The sequence below is a fragment of the Astyanax mexicanus genome, chromosome 13 (genome assembly GCF_023375975.1).
Source record: "Astyanax mexicanus isolate ESR-SI-001 chromosome 13, AstMex3_surface, whole genome shotgun sequence".
Classification (NCBI taxonomy): Eukaryota; Metazoa; Chordata; class Actinopteri; order Characiformes; family Acestrorhamphidae; genus Astyanax; species Astyanax mexicanus.
Window position 1 is genome coordinate 16,120,938 of NC_064420.1, and position 19,053 is coordinate 16,139,990.

The window sequence follows — 19,053 nt, forward strand, 5'->3', positions numbered from 1 at the left end:
CTTTAACTGGTACTGGAATTTCACTGTCTCTTATTTTAAATTAGACTTTACTAGTAAAAACTCTATTTACAGATGTTTATAATTACTTAATTATTATTAGAAATAAATAATAATTAATACAATCTTTTTATTCTGACTAACAACAATTCTAGTCTTATATAACATACTAAAATTCCATTAAAAAAATCTCTAAAACAGCATCTTTACAGGAAAGAGATTAAACCTTCTTTCAAAAGTTAATGTAAAAAGAGTTTATTTCTATTGGTCCTTTCATTAGGAAATGTGACACAGGACAGTTTGTGTGTTCAGATTATGTAGTAAACTAAAAATTTACAAAAAAAATTGATGAGCCATGATAAGTAAATCTTATATGACTACTCCGAATTTACATTAAAGTGGTGTTTTTTTTTTTAGAGCTATAGTTCTGATATTATTATTAGTAGTACATTTTACAGACACTGGTAAACAATCAGTCAGGACTGGTGTGTGACTGGTGTTATTTTGGGCGTTGAAGTGGGTTGCCACATTGTGTTGGTTAGCATGAAGCCCTAACCCCTGTCGTCACGAGCGAACGGCGTTACGTCGCGCCGCATCAAACGCTCGCGCGCTCTCTCTCTCGCTCTCTCTCTCTCACGCATGCGGGCGTTTATTAATCAGAAATATGGGTAATATTTAAACATTTAAATAAATAAAATAATTAATAAATATAAAAAATAAATATATAAATATATAGAGAGGGGGGCGTCACAGTAATAACGCGAGAGTTTGTAAGTTGCCTCCAGTCGGTAACGGCAGCTCCGGCAGTGACAGGCGGACTCGCGCGTGACCCACCAGCGGCAGCAGCGGCAGCTCGTGCTGTAGAGCCGTAGTTACTGTACACGGGCCGCGCGAAAGGAGCGGCGCGAGACCCGGGCTCGAGCCTGCGGGGAGGAACCGAGGGCTGGGACTGCGCCCGAGCCGCCGTCGAAGCGGCGAACCTCCCGAGCGGATCCGCTGCTGCTGTGTTTCAGCCCTGCACCGATAACTGGGTCGTGTCGGTGGAGAAATTACGGTACTAAACACGTTTCCGGTCCTGCCGAGCCTTTAGCTTTTCCGCGCGAGGGTTTTTTTTACCTCCTCCTTCGTATTAAAGTCGCCATTTTGCTTCACTGCCTATAAAAGCGGATTGTGGTGGATTATTTTATACCCGGACGGACGGACGGGGTACCGGGCTCGCTATCGTCTCTGCCTTTTTCCCTTCGTGGCCATTTGTGGAGCTTTATTTATTTATTTTTATTTTTCCACGTCTCGACTCCCTCTCTCTCTCTTTATCTCTCTCTCTCTGTTTCTCTCTCTTTCTGAGTGTGTTTTGAAGAGAAGTGTGGGAACAGTGTGAAAGTGGTGGTCAGGGGCTTTGGGTTCATTTGGGTTCGTTTCCTTTCCTCCTCCTCCTCTCTCTGTTTCTCTCTCTCTCTCTTCTCTGCTCTTCTTCTTTTCCACCTCCCTCCACCTCCTCCTCTTTCTCCTCCTCTTCTTGCTTGTCGTCGTGGTCCTCCTCCTCCTCTTCTCTTCCTCCTCCTGCTGTGGAGCCACGGTGGGGGCTGTGGTGGTGGTGCTGAAGAAGAAGTGACCGGCGGTGGTGTTCCTCCAGTCCAGTCCAGTTCTGGGGAGTTGCCATGTAGCGCCCTGAGGGAGGCGTGAGGATCACACAGCCTGAAGCGCACGTGGGTGCCCCGGGTGGCTGGGGCCGGCCGAGTGTTTGGGTGGCTCCAGCGGTTCAGGTAGGTGTGGCCTTACAGCACGCAGACGCTCAAAACAAGCAATTTCATCATCACCAGTCAGAACAGGGGTCAGCTAGTTCACTACTAGTCCTGTAGGCCCACTGCCCTGCATATTATAGTGTGTTCCCTGCTCCCAACTCGCTTGATCCAACGATAAGTCTCCATTAACATATAACACTGCGTTACACTGTGCAGGAATTAGGAGAACATAGAATCATCTTAATGTATGTCATTCCACATCGATATGGGAATATTCAACAGACCAACTCAACGTATTTTAGTGTTTTCCCCACTCCCAACACAACACCTGATCCAACCAGTCAGCCAATTACCAGCCCAATATTGAGTTAGGTTAAAGTGTGCAGGGTAGTGGAGCTCCAAAACCAGGGTTAAGAAACACTGAGCTACACAGTAATACAGAACAGTGCTGTACTGTAGATCATATTTTTATCGCTATCGCAATTTAGGTTTTCACAATAAACACATCAAAATAGCTGTGATAACACCAGCCAAAAAATTACCCATGTGCTTCATGCTGCAGACTGCTTACATGACATAACAAGGCTGGGGGAAAAGCGAGGTAGAGTGAGGCACAGCGAGACAGTGAGGTAGAGTGAGCTAGAGCGAGGCAGAATAAGGTAGACGTCCACAGTGAACACATACACAACTACAAACTACTGGTTGGGAAATAAAGTGACCTAGCTTTGGAGTCTGGCAAAATTACGCTGACGCTTTCATTTATTGTGACAAGCCTAACTTGATATATAACTTGATATACAGCACATACCCATTCACACATGCCAATTAACAGCCCAATATTGAGTTAAAGTGTGCAGGGTAGTGGGCCTCCAAAACCAGGGATAGGAAACACTGAGCTACACGATCAAACAGAACAGTGCTGTACTGTAAATCATATTTTTATCATTATCGCAATTAAATTTTTCACTATGAACATATCAAAATATCAGCCAGAGTGTTGAAGAACCTTGAAGACTCAAACTGCATGACCCACGTGCTTCATGCTGCAGACTGCCCACCTGACATAATAAGGCTGGTGGACGTGCATAGTAGAGTGAGGCACAGCAAGGCAATGAGAGTGAGGTAGGGCCAGGTAGAGCAAAGCAGAATAAGGTAGATGTACACAGTAAGCACATACACAACTACAAACTACGAGCCGTCAGCGTCTGAAGAGCAACAGAGGTAGTGTGTGAGTTACAGTCAGGTGGAAGCTGATGACTAGTTGGGAAATTAAGTGACCTAGCTTTAGGGTCTCTAGCAAAATGATGCTGCTGATTTCATTTATTGTGACAAACCTACACATAACTTGATATACAGCACATACCCATTCAAACACACATACATGAAGCACATACACATTAATGTACGGACATGGCAAGACAAGGCACACAGAGGACGCACATATCATTACATACTTATTGTTACGAATTATCGTTTGTGTACATGATAATTTTTAAATGTTAAAAAATTATATAGTGAGATAATAGGTTTTGTCACTCTTGAGAGCCGTATATTTTTTTGTTATTTATTTACTATAAGGTTTTAGAGTTATTGTCCAAATACACAAAAGTTTACCGATGTATTTTTTTCCACTGAATGTTTGAAACTGTTATTTGGTATAAACGGTCCTATTTATACCAAATATACCAAAGGTTTAACATAAATTTTGTTGCTGTAATATATTCTTGCAGAAATATTGGCATATTATTTTAGGGCCATATCGCCCACTCTTAGTACCCACGAATACACAAGACAAACGCAGCACAGCGTTTGAAACTGTAGGTTGGTGTGTATGTGTTAAATTCCACAAATACCACAGCTCTCATTTCCAGCAGCTGCTTCTTGTATCACTCTGTCATGTCTTCTCATTCTGCATTAGACTGACACCTCAAAAACAATCGAGATGCTGTAAAACAGAATTATGGCCCGTCAGTGTGGTGAGGTGTGCGGCCTTTGAAAATTAGGGCTGTGGGGTGTGTTGGTGTCGACCCTGTAGGCCACATCAGTAGTGAGGTGCAGGTGTGTGTTGCGTCTGATGTCGAGTCAGTCAGGCTTGCCTGTGGTTTCGTTGTCTGTCTGATTTAACAGTTCTGCTGGTGGTTTCACGTTGAGCGGAAAGTGGAGGCGTCGGGAAAGTGCTCACTTCACTTTCTGCTGCTGGCTGGCCTACAAGCCAAAAACCCATCCTCTCTTTCTGTCTTCATCTCTATCTCTCCCTCTTACTTTAACTATAAAAAAGTAATAAAGTGCTGCCATAATGTGGGCGAAATTGATGCCTTCCTGTTGTGTTCCTGAGTGTGTGTATGCGGTCCCACATAGGGTTATAAAGGACTGTCTTTTAAAAATGTTTTCCATTTTGTGAAACTATCAAAGAAAACAATAATGGTTAAGCTAAATGGTTAAGCTAAGTTCAATTCAAGGCTTCTAGAGCCTAGTACATGTCAAAAGGTCAAGACCTTTAGAGCCTAAGCTCTAGAGCTGTGTCCAAATCAACACCTCTAGAGTAGAGTTTAAATGAAGACTTCTATAGCCGAATCCAAGTAAAGTCCTTTAGAGCCTAAGCGTTAGTGCCTAGTTCAAATCAAGATCTTTATAGCTGAGTCAAAATCAAGACCTCTAGAGCAGAGTCAAAGTTAAGACCTCTAGAGCCGAGTCAAAGTTAAGACCTCTAGAGCAGAGTCAAAGTTAAGACCTCTAGAGCCAAGTCAAAATCAAGAACTCTAGAGCCGAGTCAAAATCAAGACCCCTAGAGCCGAGTCAAAGGTAAAACCTCTAGAGCCAAGTCAAAGTTTAAGACGTCTAGAGCAGAGTCAAAGTTAAGACCTCTAGAGCCGGCTCTAAGTTAATACCTCCAGAGCAGAGTGAAGTCCTCTATAGGCTAAGCATTCAAGTTAAGACCTCTAGGGCCGAGTTCAACTCAAGACACCTAGAGCTGACTCCTAGCCAAGATGCATATAGCCAAGTACAAGCTGAGACCTTTAGAGTCTAGTACAATTCAAGACCTCTACAGCCGAGTCCAAGTCAAGACCTATAGAGCCAAGATCTCTAAAGAAGAGACACTCTACACTGAGACCCCCTTTATGTAGAGATCTGTGCAAGAGCAGTAGCCAGAACAACCTGAAAAATCATATTTTTTGAGCATTATTAATCCGAATTCTCTTTTGTAATTGATTTAAAATCTGATTCTGATTGGTAATTTGAACTTCAGTTTCCAGAATTCTGGATTTCCTTATTTGAAAAGAGATGGAAGGCTGGTCTTGTATGGCTGCAGATGGCTGCCAAGTGAACACCCTTTTCTATGAAGACTTGACTGTACTTGTGTACTACAACACTACTTCAGACACTTTAGACAGGCACTCCTAAGTATATGAAGCACAGTTACACTATGTAAGTGTAAAAGCCGTATATGGAAGTGTGTGTATTTTGCATATGCTTATATAAAGTCAATCTTTTTGTATTATCGCTGTTAGCTGATAAGCGCAGCATTGGCAGCCCAGTATGGAATGACTCCAATCCAAAGAATATTTTTTTATTGAATGTTCTAGCTGTAACTTTGTGGGTCATTCAGTAATATAATTGGTAGAGAATTGTATTTACATTGTACTAAACAATCAAATGAGAGTTTGAATTGCTGGTAGTGTAAATCTAATATCTGTCAGTCGGTGATGATTGATTGCTGTAATTTTTACGCTTTTCCCTGTATTTTATTACAGAAGAGAGTACCTACTCAGCCAGAACCTAGCTCAGAGTATCAGTCAGTCAGCGGGTGCTAAAGATGTAGCGGGTAGAGATTAGACTGAAGAGACTCTGGAGTGATCCCTTAAAGACATGCTTCATGCTCAGTAAATTTCTGGAGTGTGATAATCTGGATTTAGAGAAATATGTGTAAAAGGGTTGTATTTTTTTTTTTACTTTATTTTCTTAGACTGTTACTTTGACTTGAGTTCAGGGTTACTCTTCGGCAGTATAGTATCTTGGGGTTTCTCACAAGTTGTTGAGGTGCGAGACCATCATTGTTGCAATTGGAGGCAACATTTTGCACTAACTTTATTTGAATTCACTTTATATTTTGAGTAAATATTATATGTGAACAGACGATACACACTAAAACATAGTACAAGTAAGTTTGCCTAATATTTTAGTGGATTACACAAAAACTCTGCTGGAATCATTTATTTGCTTAATGGGCGTGTGCCCCCCAACCCCCACTCACCATCAGTGTGTAGTCTTGCCCAGAAGGGCAAACTTTACTTGGGTATTCATTTATACTTTCTATAATGGCTGACTGCCTGGTCACAGACAGACAACTGCAATTTCATAGCTCTGTGCTCAATACATTTTATAGTGCAGTGGGAATATTTACTAAATAACTAAACATAAAAAGTAAAAGTAAACATTTTTTTTTTCCTCTTGTAAAGTTAAATTGAGAGTTGTATTTTACTCTAAATGGGGAAAACTGTTCTACCTTAAACAAGAGTTTAGTTGTAACTCCTGAAAATAATTAAAAGATTAACTCTCAGAAGATTGTTACTTTAACTTTATAGCTAAAATCAGTGACCCTATTACTGTACTGAAAAGCTGAAAGGTTTAGAGGTGCATTTCGGTGCTAAAGCAGTAAAACTCTGTAACTGTTACTGAAGCTCTTTCAGTTTGGCTCCTCTGTCTTGTATATAATGGAATAATGAAACTATGTAAAGCAGGTTGTGATGGAACAGGTCTGTCAGGACTGTTACAATAATTAAATTATTGAGTTACCATACAACATATGGACATGACCTCAGTAATTTTAGCTGACTTTAATATTACCCATTGTTTTTACTTGGGAAAAAGAGAAAACACCATTAACATGACATTTTTGAAAGGGTGCCCTTGCACACAGCTTGTCTAGTCCCTGTAAACAAGTAACTTTTATTTGTTGTCCTAGGTTAGATATGTCACTGATTTGTGGGCATATGACATAAATGTGAACAGTCAGGTTATATACATTTTATTAGAAACTCATTGTATTATGTATTATATTTTATATATATATATCAATGTATTATATTTTAAATCACTGATAGCATTTGACAGAGACCTCATTAATAGTTTGTATCTAAGTTATGCTATCATATTATCATTTTATTAGTGTCATATAATTGTCATAATCTGACAATATTAAATTATTTCTGACAGAATAAATTGTTCAAAACATTTACCTATTGTTTTGCTAATAAATAATAATAAATGTGTTCCTTATTCCTGAAAAAAAATATTGCTGCTACTATCAGTACTGTTTGTTTTAATTAGTCTTTGTCAGATTGTGTTTGCTACCATGTGCTGCCCATTTCCTGGACAGACTGATATTGTGGATAGATCTGCTATGATAGCTACATTTGTTTTTGATAATATATGTAGTCATAGAAATAAGTATGATAAAATGTATTGTTGGCATTTTAAGATTGTTTTATGCCACTGATATAATAATAGGCTTTTAAAGAGCAACACACATTTCATTGGTAATAATATTTAGACACTGTAATTGTAAAAAAATATAATAATAAAATCAGTGTTTAAAGCAAAGTCGACATCCTGGATTATTCATTTCAATTAACCGTCCTTGCTATAAATCATGATAAAAACATAATATTGGTATCAGCAAAAAGTATAAAAGTATTAAGTTTAGGTCTATATATTTTATGATTAATTGATAAAATAATTATCATGACAGGCCCTAGTTGTGAATTAAAATGATGTAGAATGGTTTTCAATTCCATTATCTCACTGATAAACAGGGTGTAGATGGATTCTTAAGTCTTAAAATTTTATCTTACAAAAAGGTTTTAATTTGTGTTAAGAAATCTTAATGTCATCTACCTAAGGATTTAAAATGCTGAAATCAGTTAGCTTACTGATTTACTGGCAGACTGAACTAAGAGTAACCAGTGGTTCTAAAAGGTGCTATTTTCTGCAATGTTAATTTTAAGTTTTAGGTAGCATAGAGACAGTGCTCTATTTAGTTCTGTAATTTTACAAAAAAAATAATAAAACGTCTGGATGATTCTAATTTTACACCGGACCCTATTTGAGGTTATTTGCACAAAGATCAAAAACAGGAAATTTATTTGTTTGTCAGAAAATAAGAATTACAAGCTTTAATGTAAAGTATTGGTGTTTTGACATTTTGTTATTGTAAAAGTGGTCATAATTTAGTCTGTGAGTGATAGTAAAAGTTCTTACATTTCATTAACCCATATCTGCAGTTACCCTGGAAGAAAGAAGCTGTAGAAATGGGAAAATGTTTAAAGGCTAATTAATCTCCAGAGGTGGAGGACTACAGCACTGCGCATTTTACTGTTTTCCCTGCTTTAGTAAACTGTGAAGTGTTTTAGGTTTAACACCCCTTTACTTATAAAAAGGAGTTTATCACCCATTAACAATAAGACAGACTCACTAATCTAAATTTTCACATTTTCACAAATTGTTTTAATGAGCTCAGTGTTGAAAATGATAATGCAAAACAAAACCGTTTAGCTCATTTGAAAGCTTTACTGTGAGAAATTAAGGACACATTTCACAGCGTAGACCAGTTAACACCAGGAACTGTCATTAGAATTAATTGTCACTCGCTAATGTGTGTAAAAAAAGTGGGACAGTTTGTTTGCACATGTGCCCTAATTGTTTGAATATACATTGCCTGCTTAAAGTATTCACTCTCTTGGATATTTCCTTATGTAATGCTTTTATAAATGGAATCCTGTTTAATATCATTTTTTTTTGTTGCATGGGGTGTATTTTGGTCTTTATAATTTGTTGCCCAAACCTCTGCTCAATTAACTCAGTCACTGAAGAAGGTGTGAATTTTTATGCAACCACTTATTTTTTCCTTAGCATATTTTTCGCACTATAAGGTGCACTGGATTATAAGGAGCACTATCAATGAATGTTTATTTTCTGGTCTGTTTTCATAGATAAGGCACCCTGAATAGTAAAACACATTATGCGACACTAGTAAGGAACAGGGGTGTCACCATGTTTTCCTTCTAATTCAGTAGGTCTCGCCGCTGAGTGGGGTAACTAAAGTATAGCTAAAGTAGCGCTGGATGTTAATCTACACAGATGTCTCTCATGAAAACTATTTATTTGTGTGAACAAAGCAATTCCATTTATTTAATAGCTTAGTTTTGCAGATTTCCACTAAGGCTGGGTGCAGCAGCATTAGCATAAGCGGCTAACCGCTAGCCGTAGACAGAGCTAGTAAATGCCACCTGACAGCGCTACACTGAGGAACCCTGAGTGTTCTGTTGAGCCAAAGCGATGTTAGCTAGCAGTTCATCCCACGTAGCTTGTTTTACCATGGTAAAGACGCAGACTACAGACCAATATATTCCTCAGAACGGCAAAGAGCTAGTGCTGTGCTTAGAGGCTAATGCTAATGCTGCTCCAGCAGTGATAGCCAAGATTAGCAGCAGGCTACAGGCCGATAATACTCACCTCTGAACGGTAAAAGAGCTAGCACGGATAGTTATGTATGTAAACTCCTGTGTAACGCTGTAAAATTTATACGTAAGGTACACTGGATTATAAGACACGCTGACGATTTTATAGTGAAAAAAATATGTATATCTATATATATATATATTTTTTTTTTATTTGACACCATGTTGACATTTTAATTGTAAAATGAAATGCCAGACGACATACCAGATGTCTCGCCATGGAGTTGTAGGGGTTCCTAATAGTGTCCTGTGATAATTCATATTCTTATGGGTATGTGCAGATTTTACGGCTGAGGTGGGGTGTTGATAGTGCGTCCAGTTCCATCCAACACATTTTCCAACAGCAGAGATAGGCCTGCCGATGCAGCTGACCATGGCACAGTCCCTTTTGCTTCAAGACAAGTTTTGGTGATGACAGCAGCATGAGGACAAGCATTGTCCTTTTGGAATAGTGCAGGAAAAGTAGCAGGACCTTTTTGATGTGGTGTTGGGCTCTTAAAATTAGTGCCTGTAATGAAGACCAAAGGTGTCCTACCATTGAATGATGTTACATTAAATTTAGATCATTTTCATTAATCTCTGTGCCAATAAAAAAAAACATTAATCATGTTCACAAGAGCGAGCAGATGAGTTAAATACCCTAGATAAACAGACAACACTGCCTCTAAGCTTTGTATGTCTCAGCATATGGTGGTAGGGGTGGGTCTACTGTATGTTCCAGAATGTTTTTGTTATGATTCCTGCACCTGACTACAGGTGTCTTCTCTCAAAGTGCACACTCTAGATTACCTGAATGAATATTGTCTATTGTGGTTAAATTGTTCTGTTTATTGATACATGTTTCTGTATGTGTGCCCGTACAGGCATGGACACCGCCAGCAGTGCCCGGTTAGTTAAGCCACCCTCAGGGTTGTCCAAAGGACGCCCACAGAAACAGTCCCACCCCCCAGAGACAGCACGGATGGGTGGCACTGAAAACGACAATCATGGTGAGTAACTGGTGTTTCATTGGCTTGAAAGCTGATTTGAATGTTGGGACCATGCCATTTAAGCTATACTTATTGTACGGAAAGAGAGTTAAAAGTAAAAATCCACCCCCGGTTTTGTGGATTTTTAATTTCTGGACCTGGACTACCTACCTCTGTGTGTTTTCATATGTTTACATAGGATCTCTGGGGGATTTTTTTTATTTACAGAGACTCTAAAACTAGATCAGTGGCTGAACTGCACTTAGCAGGGCATTACACATGTTGTAAATGTTGACCTCGAAGCTGATTTAAAGCTGTGGGATTGTGTGCCATTAAGATATACTTATTGTATGGAAAGCGAACATACACTGTCTGGCCAAAAAAAAAGTTGTATTGTAATATTTGTAAAGCAATATTTTGTTGGACCGACTCTAGCTTTGATTGTGGCACATATTCAATGTGGCATTGTTTCTATAAGCTTCTGCAATGTCTCAAGTAGAGCTGGGCGATATGCTCAAAATAAAAATCTTCTATTTTTTTTTTATCAGATTTTCTATTTTAATCGATTTTTCCCTACTAAAAATCAAACTACAGATGATAAAGAAATGGTTAAAAACAAGTTTTAATTTAGTTTTCACTTAAATTTCCCCTATGTGGTTAAAATGCAACCAGAAACAACCACTTGTAAAAACTATTGTAAACAGTGTGAACATCTACTAACTTTTAGAAAACTTTCAACATAGTGTAGGTACTGACATAATGCACCCTCAAACTTAAAAAAATAAATAAACACACACTCAAAAACCAAATAGAAATAAATAAAATTGTGCCCTTTTAGAAAACAAGTACAATTTAATATGCTATTAAGTAAAGACTTTTCCCCATTGGGCTTGACTTGCAAAACAATGCTTTTAAATAAGTGCCAGTGTTATATGAAATGAGATGATCTGTAGTGCATACAGAACCTGGTAAACAGTTGGAAGATGTTTTAGGGACGGTTGCTTGTTTTACTTTGGATGGTGAGCTGCCGCTGCAGCGCTCATTCTGATGGTAGCAACACTTCTCCCACTCCGCTGCATGCTTCTGTTTAAGGTGTAAAAATAAATTTGTTGCGCTGCTTTCTTTAGAAGCAAGTGGTTTTAAACACACCTCACAGCAAGGACTTGTTTGATGTACGTCCGACGCTGCAAAACTGAACCAACTCCAGATCACGGGGCTAAGCTCCCTCTGAACTAGAGGAGCCCACAGGGGAGCGCTGGTGGTGGAAATTAAAACTCAGAGAAAATCGATTTTCATAAAAACGCTTCGTCCTTAACTGTAAATTCGAATTAATCGATAAAGTCGATTAATCACCCAGCTCTAGTCTGAATATTTATTTCAATCCAGTGTTACATTCATTTTTGCACCAAGATCTGATTGAAAGCCTTCTCCAGCACATCCCAAAGATTCTCAATGAGGTTAAGGTCTGAACTTTGTGGTGAACAATCCATTTGTGAAAATGATGATCTCATGCTCCCTGAATCACTCTTTCACAATTCCAGCACCGTGAATCCTGACATTATCATCTTGGAATATGAAAGAAAAAATCCATTGATGGAATAACCTGGTCTATATTCAGTATATTCAGGTAGTTAGCTGACCTCATTCTTTCAGCACATACTGTGGCTGAACCTAGACCTGACCAACTGCAGCATCACCCCCACATCATTTACTTACTTAAATCCAGGTTTTTTTGCCAGGCAGTGTATGATAATAGGAGGATAGGGATGGTAACTTTGAGGGACTTTAGGGGCTGCAGTTCAGGCAGCTTTGAACCGGAAAGCCAGACCACTGTTGATAAATGGGGCTAGGAGACAAAGTTGTGGTGGCTTGCACTGTACTGGCGGGGGGAGGAGCTTCAGGCATGTCCCGCCTCACACATATAAGAGTTTGAACTAATGATTAATTATTATATTTGTGGCTGAAACATGATGTTGCATATTAGTTTATGTTTTTGGTGTCTTCGGAAATCTCTGATTCAAAATGCTAAGGTCACAAGAGATCTGAATGTAGGTATGAGTCGTTTATCTGTTTGCACCACTCTGCTGTCCACTGTGGGTGGTAAGGCCTTTGGTGACGGATTACCTGTACACATGTGAAACTATGGATTGAGAAATGTTAAATGGTAAAATGTGTGCACATCTTCAGAAGTGGACTTTACCATCTATGTGCACCAACTATCAACATTATAACTCTCATAATTCACAGTTCCTGTGAGTAACACTGTATAAAATGTTTACATACCACTGTCCCATGAACTTTGGCATGTTAGTGTATATATATTTTATTTCTGTCTATATGCAAAGCTGAGCTGGGCGATGTTGTAAAAAAAAAAAAACGATGTTCTTCAAATATATGAGTGATTCTCAATTATGTTTTTTTTATTTGTAAACGAACGGCACCATTTGAAGTGATTACTATTGAATATGTATCAATAGCAAGCAGTCCCCTTCAAGCCTACATGCAACTTTTTTTATATTAAACACGGTGCAAAAATAATGTATTAGTAAAGTATAAGTGTAAAACGTAAATCACTGCCACATAAAAGAGTTCTTTACAGGTTTCTGACTAAAGCAAATATCTATATATTGAGATTCCCTCTGGCAGCTTCTATATGTAAAAATGTACAATCTTGATTAATCCATTTTGAAAATCGCATTGAAACAGTAATTCGACCTCCCAGTCCTAGTTGACAGTACAAATGTCCTTTCAGTGTTCTCTCAAATAACTAACTACAGGGAGAAGACAGGTCAATGAGTGCATTTACATGCACTTTATAATCTGATCACCTCAGAACATCAGTCATTGTCAGAAATCTAATTAATTGTTTTACATAAACTTGGGTAATCAGATAATAGGAAAACCTAGAGTTTAGGGCTCAGAATACCAGCCAGCCAATAATCTTAAGAAGGAAGACATTACGTAAACATCTTGTAAACCTCCAAACTTAACGCTACAGCTTTTTCCAGCACACCAACATAAAGCAATACGAACATGTAGCTTATGCATATCAGCATATCAGATAGAAGATGTATGAAGATAAGAAAATTGTAGAAGATGAAGATTATATAAATCCTTCAGTTTCAGCGGCGCTCCGAGAGTGTTTGGAACAGTCTTGTTAGCACTGCTAACTTATTTCCGGTACCACAGTCTGTTTTCACTCATGTGCAGACTGAGACTGAGAACTCTGACTGAGAGTACTCTGGTTAAGAGTTTACATTCACTGAGAAATCTGATTATTGAGCTAAAACTCAGCTCTCTTTATCAGTTTTTGTAATCAGATGTTTAGATATTACTCTCAACTAAGATATCAGTAAATACTGTTTACATATCTGCTTTAATAATCAGATAACTGATCTGTTATCAGATAACAGATTTCGATTTAGGCAGTTAGATTTCTCTCAGCAGGGAATTTAATCACTCAAATCAGAAACTGTGAGAACTTAAAAAGACTTATAAATCAGATAGAATGAATTTGTTGAGTGACTGTGCACCAGTTATCACTTTCTTTTTGATTCCCACCTACTGAGAGCTGCTAGAAATGTTTGCAGTGAGGGTGAACTTACCCTAATCTGTAACACATCATTTTATCTGTATCTAGCTTCTATATTTAATGCTGGAGTGCTGTATTCTCAAACAAAGGGATGTCATACCAGTACAGGGAAGACAGGAAATGATTACTGTCTCATTATAATAAAAGAGCTTTTGACATTGTGTCTTTCTCATAGTGGGCAGACGTTTTTTTTTTTTTTTTTTTCTGGTGTCAGTGGAAAACACTCCCGTTAGCGGCTAAACGTTCACGCTACGTGAATGACTGACTGGTTCTGTGGTAAATATGCACGCATGCCTTCAGCGCTCCTCTCTGCATTCACACGCAGTATGGAGTCATTTAGCTCGACAGATCTGACAGTGTCAGAGAGAAAGAGCCAGAACAGTTACTGATGAGCTATTCACCAACAGCTGTCATCATTTTCCAACTAAATGGATTACCGCAGATGCCAAAATCAAACACAGTGACATATTGAATGCGTAGGCCTGTCACGAGAACTAATTTAGTTTAGACTAGAGATTGGACACAAAAATGACCAAACAAATTTTGCAATTTTCTTACCATTGAATAAAATAAATAGTCTTGCTTTTTAAAGAAAATCACTAAAATAGGTCTTAAAATAAATGAGTTACTGTTCTCTTAAATAAGGACCCATCTTACATCTCTCTACTTTAACTTTAGATTGTAAACCTTTTAACTATTTGTATTGGCTGCACTGCACTTTATTATACAATTTTATATTATACCACACTATATCATATAATTTGTATAACTACTGTATAATCTACAGTCTTCTACAGTGTTACTGTATTCAGCCCATAGTGCACTGCACTATCATCTTATCATATTTTTTTATATTTTGTATACTTGAAATTTTACTTACACTTGGTAATTTTATGTTGTGTTTCTATATTTTATTCTATTTGGATGATACCTGCACCAAGAAAAATTCCTTGTACTTTTGGTACTTGGCAAATAAAGATTCTGATTCTGGTAAAGAATATTCATATTTTTCCATTTTAGTCTTTTTTTTTTGCTGTTTTCTGCTAAATATTTCCGCTTGCCAAAAATTGTTTTTTCCCTACATTCGACAATAAATAATTCCAGAAAAAAATCATAATACACTGAATTATTGTCATTTGAAGATCAGAAACCAATACCTAAGGTCCTATTTTAGCGTAGCTTGATTTTGGGTGTCAGTGTGTCTTTGGCATCGTGAGGACGCAAAAAATATTCCTTGCGTGGCTCGAAACATGCAAAAGGGTCATGGGTGTGTTCTGGGCATAGTGAGCAATAAACCAATCAGTGTGTTGCTTGCCATTCTGTTTAAGAGAGAGATGCACTCTTGCTTTGGCGGAGTGGTATTTTAATGGCGCAGCACTTCTGCACTTCTTAGCAGAGGAAACTGACCTGAATATTTACGTTGTAATTTACTGAAACAGCAGTGTTATTTGATGTAGTATTCTGCTGATTGTTGGTGTAAAAGTTAGATTTGTGCCAGGCTTGGTGCCCCTGTGTTTGGGTGTGTGTGTAATAAGCAGGGGTGTACACACAGAATGTACCTGAACACACCTCATTTCCACTGCCCATTCCTAAACTCTTTTAATGACTATTATAGTAATGATTATAATGATGCAGGCAGGAGTGAAAGTAGACTGTTGGCAGGGTGTAAGATAGCAATGAGCATTGCGCCACGTCTTGCAAAGCGTGTAAGATACGGCCCCTAGTTTAGATACTGGTGCAAACTGGCAAGTAGATGAAGTAGTCAACAAACATTCTGTCTGTATTGTGATTTAGAGTGAAAGACATGAGGAGATACTGTAAATCGATTGCTGTTTAATGAGCACTTGTGGGAGGAGGTGCTACGGGGCTTTTTTCATGAGTCATAGTTGTTGGCTTGTTTTCTTCTCGCAGATCAGGAAATACCAGTAAAGTTGGACAGAAATCAAGTAGGGCTGGCCCGAATAGCGTTTTTTGAGCTCCGGATATTCGGCACTGATTCGAAGCGAATATTCGAATATTCGTTTTTAAAAAAAGAGGTAAAAAAAGAGGTAAAAAAAAAAGAAAATCACGGCCCCCTTAAGACATATTCACCCCGGATTTTTGGTGTTTTTATCCCGGATTTTTGTTTTTCACCCCATATTTTTTCTGTGTTTTTAGCCCAGATTTCTTTGTGTTTTCATCCCGGAATTTCTGCTGCCGCACACTGCGGCTTATCCGCTGCGTAAGCAGGCTAGGAGCGCTGCTGCTGCACGGTTTCTTAGAAAAATAACAAACAAAAATAAACCCAAAATGTTGACAAAAATATAGTCTAACGAATAAAAAAAAATAAGAAACGAAAAACTCCACAGGACCAAAGAAAATTACTAAGACATGTAATACTGAAAAAAAAACGGAAAAAACAAATACGCGTCTGGGGATAAAAATTAAACAAACCAAACCACACTCAAAGAAATAAATGTATATATAAACAAAACAAAAGAATGGACAAAAACAACAATCCGTTAAAAAAAACTCATTTATATCCATTAAAAAACTCATTTAAAACAATCACAGGCTTTTTGCGCAGAATAATAAAAGTTTCGGTTAGTTTCAGTTTTAAATCATGAAAACAGCTCATCAAAACCTCAACCTATCCTTTATATTTGACAATATTTGATTAACTTACAGGTCCTTACTTATTTTTTTTTAACTGAACTGAGCTGTAAATTATTTATAGCCTCGCGCTGAATTCAGCTCCGCGCTGCGAAAGAGAGAGAGAGAGAGAGAGGCGCAGCGCATTTTGCCTGATTTTAATTAACAGTACATTTGTTGGCTTTAGTAAGTTTAATAACATTAATTTTAGTATACTTGTCAGATCTTATTTATAAAAACTTTTTTTAGAAGACAGAGGTTATTCTGCGCGCAATGCGCGCCGCTGCGCCAAGCACCACTTTGCATGCCTGACATTTCAGAGCGCTGGACGAGATTTTAATTCATGAATTAATATATTTGATATTTTAATAAATTTGCCCTGGTGATAAGAAACGAATGCTAACATATAGCTTTATATTTCTGTGTATTTCAAATGTTTTAAGTTTTATGTAATTGACGGGCAGCACCACGCGCCAGATTGACAATGTGCTTTGTTTTTCAGATATAAAAGTGAAATTCAGTTAAATAATAGCAAAGTTAACTAAAATAAATTTATGTTCAGTCAAAGTTATTTTCTCTTTTAATTTTCCATTTCAAAACTCTAGCATTTGAGTGAGAATAAGCATCTGTTGAAATTTTTAAACAGCAGAATGCCTAGTTACAGTTATTTAGTCTGTGTACTAAACATAAATATAAATCCTTATAACTGACAGAAATAAATATAACTAATAATAATTTATAGTTACAGTGCAGATTTTTAAGTATATATATTTTTTCATAGTTGATTGCTGAAGGCTCTGGGTGTGGTTTATTTTTATGTGGTAAAGATGTGATGGGATGGAGTATTTTGGAGCGCAGGGTGAGCAATCGCGCTAAGCTTTTTTCCGCCGCCAAGATAGAAACACGCCAGAAATTTACCTCAACACACATCATTTCCAGACCACCACGCCCATCGGTGTTAATATATTCCAAAGTCCAACGCTATTTTAAGGACGCGTGCAAGGCCTAAAAATAGACTGTTGACGGGTGGCAACGCGCCACGCTACACGCCTTGCGTGGGGTGTATGATAGGGCTCTTTGTCTGTATGCGCAAAGTTAAAAAAAAGTTCATTCAGCTGCTAAAGTAACGTGCAGTAACGGAGTGTCGAAAATGGTAACGGCGTTATAGTTACAGTCATAGTAATTAGTTAGATTACTCGTTACTGAAAAAAGTAACGGCGTTAGTAACGCCGTTTATTTTAACGCCGTTACTCCCAACACTGTCGTCTGGATTAAACTCCTGCTCCAGCCAATAACAGTTCAGTTCTGTCCCGCGCGCAAGATATTCTGACGGGACCCGCGAGAACAGAAGTGGTTAGAGTGAGGTGGAGCTCTGGAAAGTAGAAAAAAAACGAATATCCGAATACCAAAATTAAAAACCGAATACCTACTCAACGAACGAATATCCGAATACCCGAATATTCGGGTCCAGCCCTAAAATCAAGACAGTACAGTAAGAATGTTGGACAAATTTTACTTTTTGACTGAAGACTCTTTGAGTAAGATCCTAGATCCAGAAATCCCCTGTTAGTCATTAAGATACAAAACTATGTGTCCCTATCTTGTCCTTATCTGAAATAGGCCATGTGGCAAACCTCATTAATGTTAAATATATGTATGATCTTTGTCTGGACATTTGGCAGAAAGATACAAAAGTAGCTATTTTTATTTTATCAGTGATTTATATGTAGGCCTGTAATGATTATGCTATTTTTATTGAACAATTAAATAATGTTCAGATAATGCTCTTGGATAAAAAAAAAAACTACATAAATTAATTGTACATAAAATTGCTTTTAAGCAAAGTTAGCATATCTTCTGGTCTACGTTAATAGTGTAATATGGTAAAGAAAATCGTAATTGGGGTCATCTAAAGTTATTGAGGTCATGTCCATATTTAGCGTAATTTCCATTACTGGCCTGTTATATGTAATATGAAAAAAACACTAAGGTTGAGATAATTGGAAGATCATATGTTATTTTTAGAGGACTGCTTGAAGTTGCAACTGAAAGTAAACCATTACTGTCACATTTAATAACTTTAAAACTGAGTACAAAAAAACAGGAGTAATGGTGCTCAGTTTTTAATAATACATGCAGTTGTTCATTGTTCGTTTCTCAAAATTGTCACAGTATGCTTGGAATGGTAATGAGTGACGATACAAAGAATGCAATTCAATGTAATGTTTTTTATATGTATATATCGCACATAATACAAAGAATGCAAATATAGAAAAATATACGAGCATCACTGTATATGATAACAGAGCCTATTGGCTCTCTTGTGTATTGTGATAATGTTGTGATACTGTAAGCAAGGCAAGTTTTAGGAAATCTCTCACATTTTAGGAAATGTAAGTATAAAAACACACTGTCTAGCCCTGTCATTATATCATTGTTACTGTGATGATATCCTTTTGTGAGTTGCCTTTGATGTCCTCTCCTAATGTATACTCCTGTTGAGACAGGCGTAATACTACCATATTTAAAAAATCAGAGTAAAAGAAATGTTTTCTTCTATTTAATCTGAACAGTGGGCGGGGTTTAAACATAACATTAAAATATTA

General features: G+C 37.7%; 1 protein-coding gene across 4 annotated transcripts in view; it reads left to right on the plus strand.

Annotated features, from left to right (window-relative positions):
- The first annotated feature begins 567 nt into the window (after positions 1-567).
- The window catches only part of znf512b (zinc finger protein 512B), a 76,513-nt gene continuing 58,027 nt past the window's right edge, over positions 568-19,053 (plus strand). For 2 of the 4 annotated variants that reach the window (XM_022677539.2, XM_022677540.2), the window contains exons 1-2: positions 568-1,760; positions 10,120-10,245. In XM_022677539.2, coding sequence (XP_022533260.2) covers positions 10,122-10,245 — 124 coding nt within the window. In that variant the 5' untranslated portion in view covers positions 568-1,760; positions 10,120-10,121. The remainder of the gene's footprint in view (positions 1,761-10,119; positions 10,246-19,053) is intronic. The other 2 variants (XM_022677538.2, XM_022677542.2) reach the window with 2 other exon arrangements.